Source organism: Oreochromis niloticus, linkage group LG14 (genome assembly GCF_001858045.2).
Source record: "Oreochromis niloticus isolate F11D_XX linkage group LG14, O_niloticus_UMD_NMBU, whole genome shotgun sequence".
Classification (NCBI taxonomy): Eukaryota; Metazoa; Chordata; class Actinopteri; order Cichliformes; family Cichlidae; genus Oreochromis; species Oreochromis niloticus.
Genome location: NC_031979.2, coordinates 5,680,250 through 5,694,047, shown reverse-complemented (window position 1 = coordinate 5,694,047; position 13,798 = coordinate 5,680,250). Strand labels below are relative to the sequence as shown.

Genomic DNA, 13,798 nt, shown 5'->3' with positions numbered 1-13,798 from the left:
TTAGTCTCCTTCCACGTTTTTTTTTTGGAAGTGATGGTTGACTCAAGGTGTAGGTAGTTTACCATCATATACAAATCCAACACACGAAACGAGTCATTTGTCATGGGTTTGACTTTATTTACTAGTATATTAACACATTACATGCTACAGAAAATAAAAAGGTAATTTGTCCTGAAAGAATATAGTGTTATAATAAAATGGCACATTTTGATATTAACACAATTACCACTGCTGTTTTGCCACCCCTTCCTTTGCATGAAAGGAAATGAATGACTTCATGCAGGGCTACTAAAAAAATACTTCTTGGTGGTTTCATTGGCAACACAATTTATAAAGGTAATGATTTATGTAGCTAAGCACCTGCCATAGGCAGTATGAGTGACATAGAAGTCAGATTTGATCAAAATTACAGATAAAAATTAACCTTATCAGAAAGCTGGCAGCAAAGATGAATGCAATTTCATCGACCAGATTATCTTTTAGTAATATCTTTAAATAGGAAATATTACAGTATTGAAGCTGGATATGGCCAACACAAAAATGAAATCTGAAAGCGAGACTGAAGATATTGGGAAGAACTATGAGGACAGAGAAGCAACGAGTAATGTCAATCTAAAGAGCACAAATATCAATGCAGAATCCATCAGATAAAATCTAGTTTCATCTCCTTTAATCTCAAACACTGGAGGATTTCACTTTCAGCATGGAGCCCCCTTCTGAGTGCTGTCACAGTGCCACCTAAAGGCTGCTCAAGGAGCTGGCCAGAAACACTGTACCATGGCATCTGAGAAGAACCCTTCACATGGAAGAGAAATCAAGTTCTCACAGATCAAATTCAAAGTTGAGCAGGTTAACTCTGGTAAAGGTTTAAGCCGCACGCCCAGCCGGCTTCAATCCAAGCCAGTCTGCATTTTGATAAATGATGGGGATGATTGTCAGGTGTCAACAAGTAAAACCAATTCAATTTCACAAAGAGAGGGGGGAAAAGGCAATCTAGACCACTACTTAGAATGTGGGAAATAAAGAAAATAGAGAGAGGAACAAAGCAGTAAAGCAGATTTGGCTTGTGCATTGTAACTTAAAGGGCTTTAAATTAAAGACTGACAAAAGGATTAACTGAGGAAACACAAATGAAACAAAGGCCCATAAGCCTGAGGATTAAAAGAGCACACTAGTGGAAGATGGCAACAACATAGTTAAAAGGTTAAAAACAAAAAACGGCCAGGGATCAAATATTTCCACCACTTTCTCTTTTCTTGGACACACTTGACAAGATCTGAACACGGAGTCAGTTCTGTTACAGTGAATCCTGTGAGCTGAATGGAGAGCACTAACATGTAAAGACAGTACTAACTAGTATAGTGGACAGTCTACATTCACTCTGTTCAATCATGTACATCACACGCAGAATGAGAACACCATGGCCCTGTGAGGGGCTTGGGTGGGGGGCAGACGTCCCTCCCCCAAAAGTCAGTTCGTTCATTTTGCACCCTTCGCTCCCTCCCAACATGCAGCAGTAAAAAGTGTTTCGCCCCTTGGTACTAAACCAGCTATGAAGAAAACTACAAAATAACAAAAACAAACAAACAAACAAACAAAAAAAATAAATCAATATTTATCATGTAATGATAATCACATAGTACGTCATTTCATAACAGTATGTTCTTATTTTTTCTTACAAAAAAAGACTACTTGGTGGTACTTGGTCATAGGTGATTGCTGGATAGGTAATTGAAGTGAGAGAATGTAGTGTTGCCTTTATCGCCTCCACCTCCTCGACAGTCTCGCAGCTTCTCTGCTTGGCTGCTGGGGCTAGAACTATGGCTATAGCTACATGAAGTTGCTCCGAGCTGCTGGTCTTCATTCAGTTCTCTGTTTGACACCAGGCAGGAGGGTAAAGTGAGTGTTGGACTGGGTCTTTTCCTCGAGAACAGCAAGCCTCAAAACCGAGCTCAATCATTTCCCACGGAGATCAGTTAAATCTCTTTTCTAAAATGTTGCTGCTGTTTTTGATCACACTGGAGTTGTGGGTAACACAGAATAGTGCTGTATTCATGTCCAATATGAAGGAAAATGTAGAAGAAAAGAAAAAAAAATGGAGCCATGTTTGACTGTGCTGCTCTGATCAGGCTCTTTGTTTAATTCTAAACTTCAAAGAAACCTGTTCAGTGTGTAGCTGTTTCCCTTCTCCTTCATGCTAATGGCAACCGGCTGAAAGCTAACTATCTCCACCTTCATATTCACCGTGTGGAAATGAGAGGGTTGCCTACTGTCCTCTAAGACTAAGCACATACAAAACCGGGATTGCTGCCGGGATTCCCATCCGACATCAATGCAGCACAAGTGACCCCACAGTGTTCCATGATGACAGATGAAGAAACAACAGCAGTTATCTACAGGCTCCGACACAGGAAGAGGAAGTGGTTGAACTCTGCGCCAAGGAGTCTCCCGAGGAGTGAGTGTTGATAATGTGTCTACAATGGAGGGAAGGTTCTAAAGGGTGTCGCCTGATCCACAGAACAGCCGAGTCACTTTGTATCTGTTCCACTGTAGATGACCGAATTCAGTCTGTCAGTAAGTGAGGGTAGGTGGGGGATGCGCAGGGTAACTGTGACTACGTGAGAGGCTAGAAATGGAGGGTATGTGCATTACAAGTCTAGTGAGGGCCAGTTTTGTTCTCAGTGATTCTCTGAAACTGTACTTGGTGCAGATAAAAGCTGGAGCTGTGAGGTGAAGTGGGGAGAGGACGTAGAATGAGGCAAAGGGAGGGAGGGAAGGAGGGGCGAGGAAGGGTCTACCACTAGTGTCCAGGTAGAGGCCCGGCGGTCCGCTCTCAGCTGAGCTCATCCTCGGCATTGTGCTGGTCCAGCAGTTTGACATGCGTGAAGGGAAAGTGGCCGCGCTTGCCTTTGCATTCCCCCTCCCATTGGCCGTTCACGTTGATTTTGGTCACCTTCACCATGTCGCCCACCTGCACAGGGAGAGAGGAGAGAGAAACTATGAGACACAAGCTTAATCCAACTGTCCTCTCAAAAACAACCATGTCACCTGCAGTTGCATTCATCATTAGAGTTTCTTAGCAGTAACTGTAATGATGAACAACCAGACTGACTCAGATGCTTGAAAAAACATTTGAAGCAAGCAAGAGACGCGAGTGATCTGTAGGTGAGGGCTTGCTGCTGGGTGAAGTAATGCATGATTACAGGTGACCTGCACAGGGAGGGGAGTGTCCTGTGTCACTGAACCTGAGCAAACAAAGAGCAGCAGACAGTTCCAAAGTTCAAGTCTGTGAAGGCGATGACTTAACGGCATAAGATCTATCTGATAACATTTACCAGACAGGTGCAGCTGTGTCAGAATTTGCAGGACAGGTTTTTATATCCCGGATGTGAAGCCTCTGAGAGGTATTGTGCTCTGCGCACCCAATACTGCTGCTTCAAATAGGTAATGCAGTTTAGCCAGTTATATTTATCCAGGTAGCTGAAAATCTCTACAATTAAGTGTGACAAGTTATTATTTTTTTCTATCAGAAGTAAGGCGATTGAACACCTGGCATTGTTTTTGATCATTATTTGTTCCACAAAATGTGAGAAGAGGGTTTAAAAAAAAAAAAAAAAAAAAACCCCCTTAGGTTGCTGGTTTTGTCCCACCAGCAGTATGCAGAGCCTGTTGGAGAATATGAGTAATCAAGGAAGAGGAACTCCTGGAGACAGTTTTCATACTGTATCATTACCAGGTCTCAGACAAATAGTGCATCAATAGACTACACACAACTCTTCATGAGCAAACACTGACAATAGTGGATATAATAGCTATCATCACTACTGCAAAACAGATAATTACTACAGTTTCTTGACATTTAAAATTGTGCTTATGCCTACAGTAAGCAACTACTGCGCCACAACTACTTGAACTGGTTTGCAACAATATGTATTCGTGTTAAAATTTGGTCTACAACATTTGAGTAATACTGATTTTTTTTAATTTTATTTTATTTTTTTAAGTTAAGGCATCTGGGTTGTGGAATTATCTACCACAAAGCATCAGTGGGTGCAGTACTTTTTAGCATTTTAAGTATGCCTTACAAATGTGGTTAAAAGATTCTCATTCTTGTTGCCACCAAGTTGTGTGAGAGTGATACTTGTGGTTAGAAATGTCTTGCAGTGATGAAATGCTTGTTATCTTTGCTTTTAGCATTGTGCTCTAGCTGTCAAACCATTCAGGGCGTTTCACTGTGTGAATCCATGTGCTAGCTTTGTGTTACCACAAGCGAATGCTATCCTTTAGCAATACTGGTGCATCATGAAGAGTCTGCACACAGGAACTACAGATGGAAAGTTTCTTTTAGCTATATCTAGTGCATGTATTGCAAATAAATAAATTAATCAAAATTTTACTTGGATGATCATTAAGCTGTTTGGTTACCGTGTAGCACACTGTAAACCCACAACTTTTAGTAGTGGGTTTACAGATTTAGATTTGTTAGATTTTTTTAGATTTAGATTTTCTCCCTTTTCAGTTAATTAAACTGATTACTTTTTACTTAATAATGTAACTTTACTGACCTAATGTCTATTGTATGTTGTGCGCCATATTTGCACTTGTTCACTAATCCTGTAGTATCCAGTGTGGGCGTGTACGACAAGTTCTAGGATGGCAGTTAATGTTAGCTAAAATATTCTGCATGTTATTTCATACTGAGCTGTTTTATCTTTACAGTTCAGTTACTTATGCCGTGTTTTATTTCCCTTAATGGTAGAGGCTGTGGCACTATGGGTGCAGTGGGTTAGTGGGTTTATGATCATCATCGTTTGCAGAATGATCCTCTTCACGCTGACTTTTAAGTGGATTATCACGCTCTATAAAAGCATTACAAAAGTAATGATTAATGATGTCATTTATTATCACTATTTCCAGTATGTAATAGGTAGGTAGATTGCCTTAGGTAATCATTTACCTAAGACAAAGGTTGGTTATGAAAACATTCATTAGTTGAAAATACTGGTGTTTACATAAAAAGGACTTTACTGAACACATTTAAATGCTAATTTCATCCATTTAAACATATTAAGGCTTTAACTTGAGTTCTGTGTACATTCAGTGTAGTCCCTGCAGTAAGGACTACAACTACAAGAGTTTCTTGTTCTGTTTTTTATGTTAATGATGATGATGATGTACTGGTGATGTAAAAGCAGGTGCAGGCAACGACAGACTAGCTGAGCTTCTGAAGAATAGTTACTACTTTCAACCACAATGGCCAATAGAGTACTTGCGGTTGTAGTAGGAGGGGAATGCTATGAGGTTTTAGTATTATAGTCAGTCTGCCTCCCTGCACACAACTGTAACCTTGTTACTAAGTCAAACACAAAAAGTTCAAACACAAAACGTTCAAGGTATCCAACAACAGTAAGATACCTGAATGATCCTAAAACAGAGTAGTGCCAAAAGGAGGAGGTAAAAGGTATTTCTGGTAAAGATATTTTAAATCTTCATAATTTAAAAAAAATATAACAGATTAAAAACAGCACTACGTTATTAAATTTTTTTAAATATTTTAAATGTAAGGCAAGATATTGACATTATTGTCTAAATTACACCTAAATAAAATAATCCACGTTCTGATCTGAACAAACTGAATTGATAGCACCAGTGCAGCCAGTCGGATGTTAGTCTGGATCTCTGGAACTGAGCTAAAAACAAGTTTGTCACATCTGCAACTTACAAGACGTTTCAAAAATAACAAAGAAACTTTGTATTAAGAAATTATATAATCCTACAGACTGCAGCAGCAGAGGTTGCATGGTGACATTGGATGTTTTGTATCTTATGAATACAATCAATACACTATAATTTGTAACGAGTCACAAGTATGATGCATGGACTGTAAATCAGGAACAGCTTGGGTTCTTATGTTTTTCAGGTCTTCTCCATCAAACCACTTTATATTTGTCCCATTATATATTTTATAGTTCATGTCCACCTTAATAAGAGAATAGCAACATATGTTCTCTTTTGAGAACTGGAAGCTAGAGATTATTTCCAACATGTGCCTGAAAAAACTTTAAATACTTTTGTCTTTGTCATGTAGAAAGACAGCATAAAGTCAAAGGGACTCTGCTTGCATGACTTAGTGTTGCTTGTGGATGTCATTATTTAAAACTACTTGGCGGGTCACTCGCTCACAACACTGCTGCATTATGAAACGGTTCCAGGGTTTTAACAAAGGTAAATGTTTATCCAAAAAGTCTGCTGAGCAATGGATTCGCAATAGTTTATTACCAAGTCCCCTTATTATTCTTTTTGTTTTCTCTCATCTACATATACTGTTACCATGGCCAAAGTTTCAAATAAGGAGTTCAGCTTATGTACAAGTAATCGCTGTGACCCAAAACCTCTCAGCCATGTTTAACTTTAGTAAGAGAGGACATACCCAATATAACCATGACTCTTGCCTCGAGCACAGAAGCCCCAGCCACCTGCTATTCAAACCTGTTTGCGAAATATAGCAAATTAATAAAGGGGAGAATACAGAGCTCGAAATGAGCATAAGGGGTCTGCTTTGACCTTTATACAGCAGAGACAACATCAAGCTTTGTGCTGAAAGTGGCTTGAGACTGGTGTCATCAATGGCTCTGTATTGGTGAACTGAGGTTTAGCTGAGGACATCCATAAACATAAGTGTAAACCACGCTTACTAGATTTTATTTCAAACTTCATACAAAAGTCTTTGCTGGTGATGAAAGCTTCTAGAAGTTTCCTGTATGGAGAAACTAGTCAGATGCATTTCTCAGGTGTGATTCTGTCTTCAAATCCTGAAGGTTCTGTGAGCCTCTTCTGTGAACCATTCCTTTCCATAGATTTTTAGTTGGGTTGAGTTCAAGTGATTGGCTGGGCCATTCTAGCAGCTTTATTTTCTGAAACCAACAGAGTTTCATTGGCCGTGTGTTTCATTCTCTTACTTAAACATCCACCCTTGTTTCATCTTCATTATCCTGGTTAGATGGCAGCAGATTTTTAAATCAAGAATGTCCTGCTATATTTTTCTGTTCATCCTTCCTCCTGTTATATGAAATGTGCCAATGCCGTATGCAGAAAAATGGCTCCACACCATGATGTTCCCATCTCCAAACTGGGTCTGGTGTTTTTTGGGTGGAGTGCAGTTGCTTTATGACCTCCAAAAACGGCATGTATTATGGCATCCAAAGAGTTGAATTTTGGTTTCATTTGACCAGACTATATTCTCCCAGTACTTCAGACTTGTCTAAATGTTATTCAGCAAACTTTAAATCTGCTTCAACTTGCTTTTTCTTCAGCAATGGAGTCTTGTGTGTTGAGCATCCATATAGGCCAGGGTAGTTGAGTGTATTTGAAACAATCGTACATGTTGATTCCAGATCTTTCTGTAGCTCTCCACAAGTGCTCCTAGAATCTTAGACAACTCTTTGGATCATTTTCACTCCTCTGTCTGAAATCATGTGGGGAGCACCTGGTCGTGGATGTTTTTTTCCACTTATGGATTATGGCCATAACACTGTTCACTGGAACCTTCAGTAGTTTAAAAATCCTTCTGGAACCAATGCCATCAGTATATTTTGCAAGAATAATGTTGTGAAGGTCTCGAGGGAGCTCACTGGTTTTACCCATCATGAGATGTTGCTTGTGTGACACCATTTTGTAATGCATCAGTTGGGACTGAACTAGCTGATATTAATTTCCACAAAGTGGGAGGATTGCTTTCTAATTACCGATAGATTTCAGCAGCTGTCATGACTTTCCGTGCCTTTCTGCACTTCCCTTTCTTCACGTGTTCAATACTTTTTCCCTGTTTCCATTTCTCATTATTGAACATAACATAATTTATGGACATCTACGGTTTGTTTTCTTTGCATGTGTGAATTGGATGGGTTGTTACCAACATCTGGTGAGAATTTCATGTCAGTAGCACCTTAAGAAATACATTTACATAGAAAATTGGTGACATGTTCAATATTTATTTTACCTGCTGTCTTTGATGTGTTGTCTGCTGTCTTTGATGTGTTTAATAATAAAATGAATGCTTTCACTATCTCTGTGACATTTCACAGTCCAACTGATATGAAAGTTTATGCAAATGAGGGTTAGTGTTTAAGAGAGGTGAAAATTCTTTAGGAACTGATTACAATGTAGTAAAATATTAAATATTAGTATTAAGACATGCTAATTTAAAGAATGATATGAATAATTAGCAGCTGCAGCGCTGAACTGAGTCCACAGCTACTGGAATTACACATGTTCACGGTAACATACCTACTACCTTTATCTCCAACTATATGGACTTCGACCTTTATGATGACTCAAGCTTAAGTACATTTCTATAATAAACTCCAGCAACAATGACGTCTCTGTGAAGCTGACAGGTTTTGTGCCTCTGAATTGAGAAAACAAGTGAATAACCAGAGTCACATGAAGCAGGATTTAAATATCGCAAATTAACTGCTCAAGATAAACAGTGATCTTTACCAACAAGGAAATGTAAGCTAATAATTAACTGTCCAGTGCTGCCATGATGAGTAACTGATGGCCAAACAGAGTGGCGAAAACGCATTGTCTCACATGGGCCTAACCCAGAAAGGTCCTCCACAGGTGGGAGTGGCAGAATCCAGTTCATACAAAGGATGTCTCTGTCATATGCGAAAACAAATTTCAAGTAAATTGAAGCTATTTTTCTGGCTGCTGAACAAGCCAGAGAAATAGCTTGTTCATCAGAATGAAAAGCAAAATGTGGGTAGAGGTGTCTTTAGCCATCCAACAGCAGAGGAGCAGAGAGAGCACGCTCAGTTTAACCTCCTAGTCCCATTTGTGGCTCAGCTGGACTCCTGGCTTCACAGAGACCAGAGGAAATGGTCCTGTTCCCAAACACAAACTATTTCCTTCCCCAAATGACCTGCTCCGTGGGAGCCCCGCTCTCACTTCCGGACAGTTTAACAGCCCAGCCGCCGTGAGCAGCAAGCAGCACTTAATGGCAGTCATACTTGGAGTCTCCTATTTAGGTTCAAATCTGGGGGAAAACGCAAACACTTGTCAACTGACTAGAAGCCAGGGTATTAATAACCACTGTGTAGAGACTTGCAGGTCAATCTGTAATGGTGCTGGACTGATTTCAGCAGAGGAGAACTTAAAAGAGCAGATTAACTACAGAACCTAAAAGAGAGCTGCTTAATCACTTTCTGACCTTGATTACTCTTCACCCAGCTCAACAAATAATGAGGAAGAACTGGCCAAAAGCACAATGGGGAAAGGGAGCCAAAGAATGTGAGTTCAGTCTCGATAAGCTAAAAAGGCTGGATCTACATCCGTCTTCCTAACTATCTCCTAGCTTCCAGTGCATGTTATAAGGAGAAAAAAAATTACACTACCCATACAGCCATATTTACCTCTAGAGCCAGGGCTGTCTTGTCATAGGCATTAGGCACCCTCTTCTGTATTGCCCTGGCATAGACAGGTCCGTTCTGGAGGTTTGGGAGGGGTGTGGGCTGGGCGTACTGGCTGGGGTCTCCCAGCAGTGGAGCGCCAGACGGTCCTGCAGAGCCGTCAGAGTTCCCCAGCATCCCCATCCCACCAGGCACAGCACCGGACATGCTAGACCCCGCCACTGAACTGGGGGATGCTGGTCGGTACTTCTCCACGTACGGCACTGGGATCATCCCTGTGCGGCCTTCCGAGTTCTGGGCGTTCCACCACTGCTCCTCTGGTTTCTCTAGAACTCGGAGGATATCACCTTTCCTGAACGGGAGATCCTCATCGTCGTTGCCGGGGAAATCAAAAAGTGCCCGAACATACTCATCCTCCAGGCGTGGTGGGGGGCCTCCACCGGGGCCAGCAATCATTAAAGTGGGGTGTTTAGATTTGTTGATGGGTTCTATTAAGGTGGTGGTATCCAAGTAGTGGATTTTATAGAACTCTAGCAAAGCAGGTAATGCGTCAAACTCCTGGTCGCCGATACGGAACCTTGGATGGGCCAAACCTGGAGAAAAAGAGGGAGGGCAGGTAAAAGGTCAAGTTAGAAGCAGAAAAATGAAATCATTACTCATCCGAAACACTCCCTTCCTTATCTATTAGTGTTCACATCTGGGAAATCTGAAGGCAGCCTATTTATGTACACAAGTATGATGATGATGATTTCCAACATGACCAGGAAGTCTTTCAGTTTCCTTATTTTACATTTTCCTCATGCATGTCATGTTTCTTCCAGTAAGTGTTCTGGAAAATGCATGAGGGAATACAACAAATATTGTGGGAGAAGACAACCAAGCAGACGCTTTTTTCAGATCAAATCCTACCAAAATCAGTCTATGAGAGAGACTTCTTTTTTTTTTTTAAGGTGATTTGCTTCCAATTTGACAATTTGGCTTATATAATGTCACACGGGCCCTGACGCTATTTAAGAACGCATACCGCCCACTCCGGAACCTATAGACCTATAGACACACAAACCATCAATTTGTGATTTCTTAAAAGCAGTGTGTTGCATAGCGCACAGAGAATTGGCCGTCTGAGCTAACGTCAAACTGAAACATGTTTCAGTGTGTCTGGCCTGCCAGGAAAATGTACTATTGCGCATCTTCTTTGGTGCAAGTCATGCAAGAATGGTCACATCAGCATCTCCTAATATCAAGCCTCCCCCCCCACCCCGTCCCCCAGCTCTGCTAGCTTACCTGGACCAGACTGTCGGTTGTTGCTGATGCTGTTAATTATGTAATGCGAGACTTTGGAGTTTTCTGACACCGAAAGCACGTAGTCGCCGGGGCTGGTGATGGAGTCCCGAACCAGAAACACGCCATGCCTCTGCCCCTGCAACAGAGACACTGCCTCCTGTCTGCTCAACCGACCCCAGTACCAACTACCACGGTCCTCCGCGTCAAAATTTCCTGCCATGATAACCACTCCAAAGCCGAGGCTTCACCGGGCCTTCCCTGCTCTCCCTCCCGTTATCCACAGGCAGAGCGTTCAACTCATACAAAAACTTTAGCGCCTAGAGCACGTTTAGTAAACAGGGGACATCCGCAGCTGGCCGTTTGGGCATCAATTCTCCGACACTGAAGCTCAAGCACCTGATAAAAAGTGACTCTGGCTCGGTTCGTGCTCAGAAGTCAGCTCTGTCCGTCCTATTATGCGTTTTAACGCCACAAATCCAGCTACAATCCAGCCGCCGATGACAACTAACTTCAAAAACTGAAATGGCGGATACGCGAAAACAAAAAAAAGACCCCTCTCACCGGATATGATGTATCATACTTACGGCGCACGCGCCAGCGTGACAGCGTCAAGCTAGTCGTCTCGTCCATCATCCGCTTCGAGCGACGTCTTTTGAAAAACAAGCACAAATTATTAGAACAAGTTCGAAAATAGTTACGGCATTTAGAGGAGCTTATCATAAGATGCCATGTCGTTTATTCGTGCGTGTTTTCTTACAGAAATTAAACATTTTTAAAGTTGTATTGTGGCGATGGTCACGAAAGCGCTTTTCCTGCTCAGGCTGGTGGTGGGTTGTGAAAGCCAAAGCTTATCCCCACTGCTGCACCGAGCGCAGAGCGGTATGCTAACCAACGCTTAAGTTCTTTCTCAGACAGTAATGTAAGTAACTTGATATCTTTTCATCTTAACCAAGTGAAATAAATTAGATTAGCTGCATTTTGTAATATTGGCCGCTAGGTGTCACTCAAAGACTCTTCAAAATCCTGTCAATATACTGGTTGTCACACCTAAATGTCAAGTTTCGGTACTCCTGTGAGACTAGTTAAAGTAAATTCTACCTGCTAAGTTTTCTGTGGATAAGAGAGCTTCATTCTGCAACCAAATGTAACCACAGAAGAAAGCAGGCCAGGTCCTATGTGTACCACCAACACTAAACACTTGATCGCTGTAAATACTGAGGCCAGGTAAAGCAAATCTGGAGTATTGCATCACGCAGAATGATAAAATAAAAGCTGATTACAGCCTTTGTCTGTGTATTCCATGTATATTCCCGTGTTTCTCCTCAAGAAACAAAGGAATGTACAGAATATATGTTTTATACCTTATAATAAAAAAACACCTTGAGGCAACTGTTTTTGTGATTTGGTGCTATATAAATTAAATTCAATTGAAGATGCTTCATACTGCAAGGTAAAAAACAAACAAACAAAAAACAAACCCTACAGTAATACAGAGAAAAAACCCAATAATCAGATGATCCCTTATGAGTAAGCAGTTGGTGACAGTGGGAAGGAAAAACTGCCTTTTAACAGGAAGAGGAGACTGGAAAAAAATTACTCTGTTCTACTGTTTGTTTGCCACTATACCATTTACCATTTAATCTCTCTAAATGTATAATTATCTCCATGTCCACAGAGCCTCAATTCTACTGGGAATTACAAGACTCACATTTTGAAATGACTGACTTATTACCCTAGCAGAATACAGTGAGGATTTGGGATCTGGACTCCAAGCGCATCACCCCTACGATAATGTAAAATTGGGGAGTGATAGGAAACATCCCCTGATGCCTACAGGTGGATGTTGGGGTCGTAGAGGAGCTGGAACAGCAGGCAGTTTCAAATGTGAGGTAGATGTCCTCATGTTTAGTGGTGATGCAAAAAAAAGTTCCACTTGTTCTCAGCTGTCCACAAAACAGTTCAAACAGCCTTTTGGGTTGGATGTTTGAGTCTAACAGGCTGCAGATGGACAACAGATCCCACTTATGCCACCAGTATAATTCTGGCCTCTTAGGACATGGACACAGGACCTCTGGTCGGTGGTGTCACTTAGTGTCTGACGCTTGGACACATGGGAAATTATATCCACTATCAGCCAAAAAGATGTGAAATACAAAATAGGCATTGTTTTTAAAAAGAATTGATTGGCAAGGCAAATGTCTCTTCAACTTTTATATAATGTTATAATTTAAAGCTACAGTACATTACTGTGTAAAAGCTCTTGAGCCACCTCTTCCCGTTTCTTTGTTTTTTGTGAAGAAAATGGGAAATGAGTACAATGACTGATTGAAATGTGCAGACATAAATAAATAATACAGCATGTAAGGCAAAATCAGAGTCTGTACAGTTATAACAAGCTTGAAAGTCAATGTTTAGTATGACTAGATTCAACACAGTCTGAACTCTCTAAGACCGATTTCTTGTAATGTCTTTAAGTAGACTAAAGGAACAATTCTCCAGGCTTCTTGAAAGACATTCAGAGCTCTTCTTTGGATGCTGGACGTCTTTTGTTCTGGCGTATGTTAAGATGATCCCACACTGCTTCAATAATGTTTTGCCACTTCTCCTTATGTCTTCCACTTGTAAGGTTTCCTCATATTTTTAAGGTCACACTGCACAACACACTGAGATACACCAAGTCTTTGGCTAACTGTTTTGGAAATCTCCATGTTAGTGCAAAAATACTATTTTATGGCTGTCAAACTGAGTTATTATTTTGGCTTTTTTCATTGGGTCAACTAAAGAAATTAGAACAAATAAGGTGTAGCCACTGTACTAGTTCATTCTTAGAGTCAGGTGCTTTCTTTATGCATGACTTACAGGTCAATGTTAAGTGGCTTAAAGAACAAAACACATTCCTCTGAAAATGGTCAGTTTCAAGGACTGGACAGAAAATGGGTGAAAAAGCAGTCAATGTCCAAAGAAAAATTTGAAAGACCTTCAGAAAACCTGGAGAACTATTGCTCAAGACCACTTTTAAAATGTTATAAATCTGTTCTCTTTTGCTATTTTTTGCTGCTTGGAAGCAAAAAGCTAGCTTTGTTTTTCGGGATTTCGGGATGCTG

General features: G+C 40.8%; 1 protein-coding gene and 1 long non-coding RNA gene across 3 annotated transcripts; one reads left to right on the top strand and one right to left on the bottom strand.

Annotated features, from left to right (window-relative positions):
* Positions 1-93: 93 nt before the first annotated feature.
* On the bottom strand, positions 94-11,217 carry crk (v-crk avian sarcoma virus CT10 oncogene homolog). 2 transcript variants are annotated; one of them, XM_003456304.5, is made up of 3 exons: positions 10,695-11,216; positions 9,414-10,003; positions 94-2,971 (listed from the first exon to the last, which is right to left on the bottom strand). In XM_003456304.5, exons 1-3 carry the CDS (start codon positions 10,912-10,914, stop codon positions 2,834-2,836), a joined length of 948 nt encoding a protein of 315 aa, XP_003456352.1. In that variant the 5' UTR covers positions 10,915-11,216; the 3' UTR covers positions 94-2,833. The 2 variants fall into 2 exon arrangements, with proteins under 2 accessions (XP_003456352.1, XP_013120225.1); XM_013264771.3 differs by lacking the exon at positions 94-2,971 and adding an exon at positions 7,959-9,037 and having other exon boundaries at positions 10,695-11,217.
* Positions 11,218-11,334: 117 nt separating this feature from the next.
* LOC112842192 (uncharacterized) lies at positions 11,335-13,053 on the top strand. The gene is made up of 2 exons (XR_003213909.1): positions 11,335-11,613; positions 12,370-13,053. It is a non-coding gene; the product is annotated as an uncharacterized LOC112842192 (long non-coding RNA).
* Positions 13,054-13,798: the final 745 nt, after the last annotated feature.

What these genes read in the sequence shown, in the direction of transcription:
- crk (XM_003456304.5), bottom strand. Translation starts at nt 10,914, where the DNA reads ATGGCAGGAAATTTTGACGCGGAGGACCGTGGTAGTTGGTACTGGGGT. An exon ending in CAACCGACAGTCTGGTCCAG is followed by an intron (nt 10,004 to 10,694) that starts GTAAGCTAGCAG and finishes CTTTTTCTCCAG; the next exon opens with GTTTGGCCCATCCAAGGTTC. An exon ending in AGACAGCCCTGGCTCTAGAG is followed by an intron (nt 2,972 to 9,413) that starts GTAAATATGGCT and finishes CTCCCTGTGCAG; the next exon opens with GTGGGCGACATGGTGAAGGT.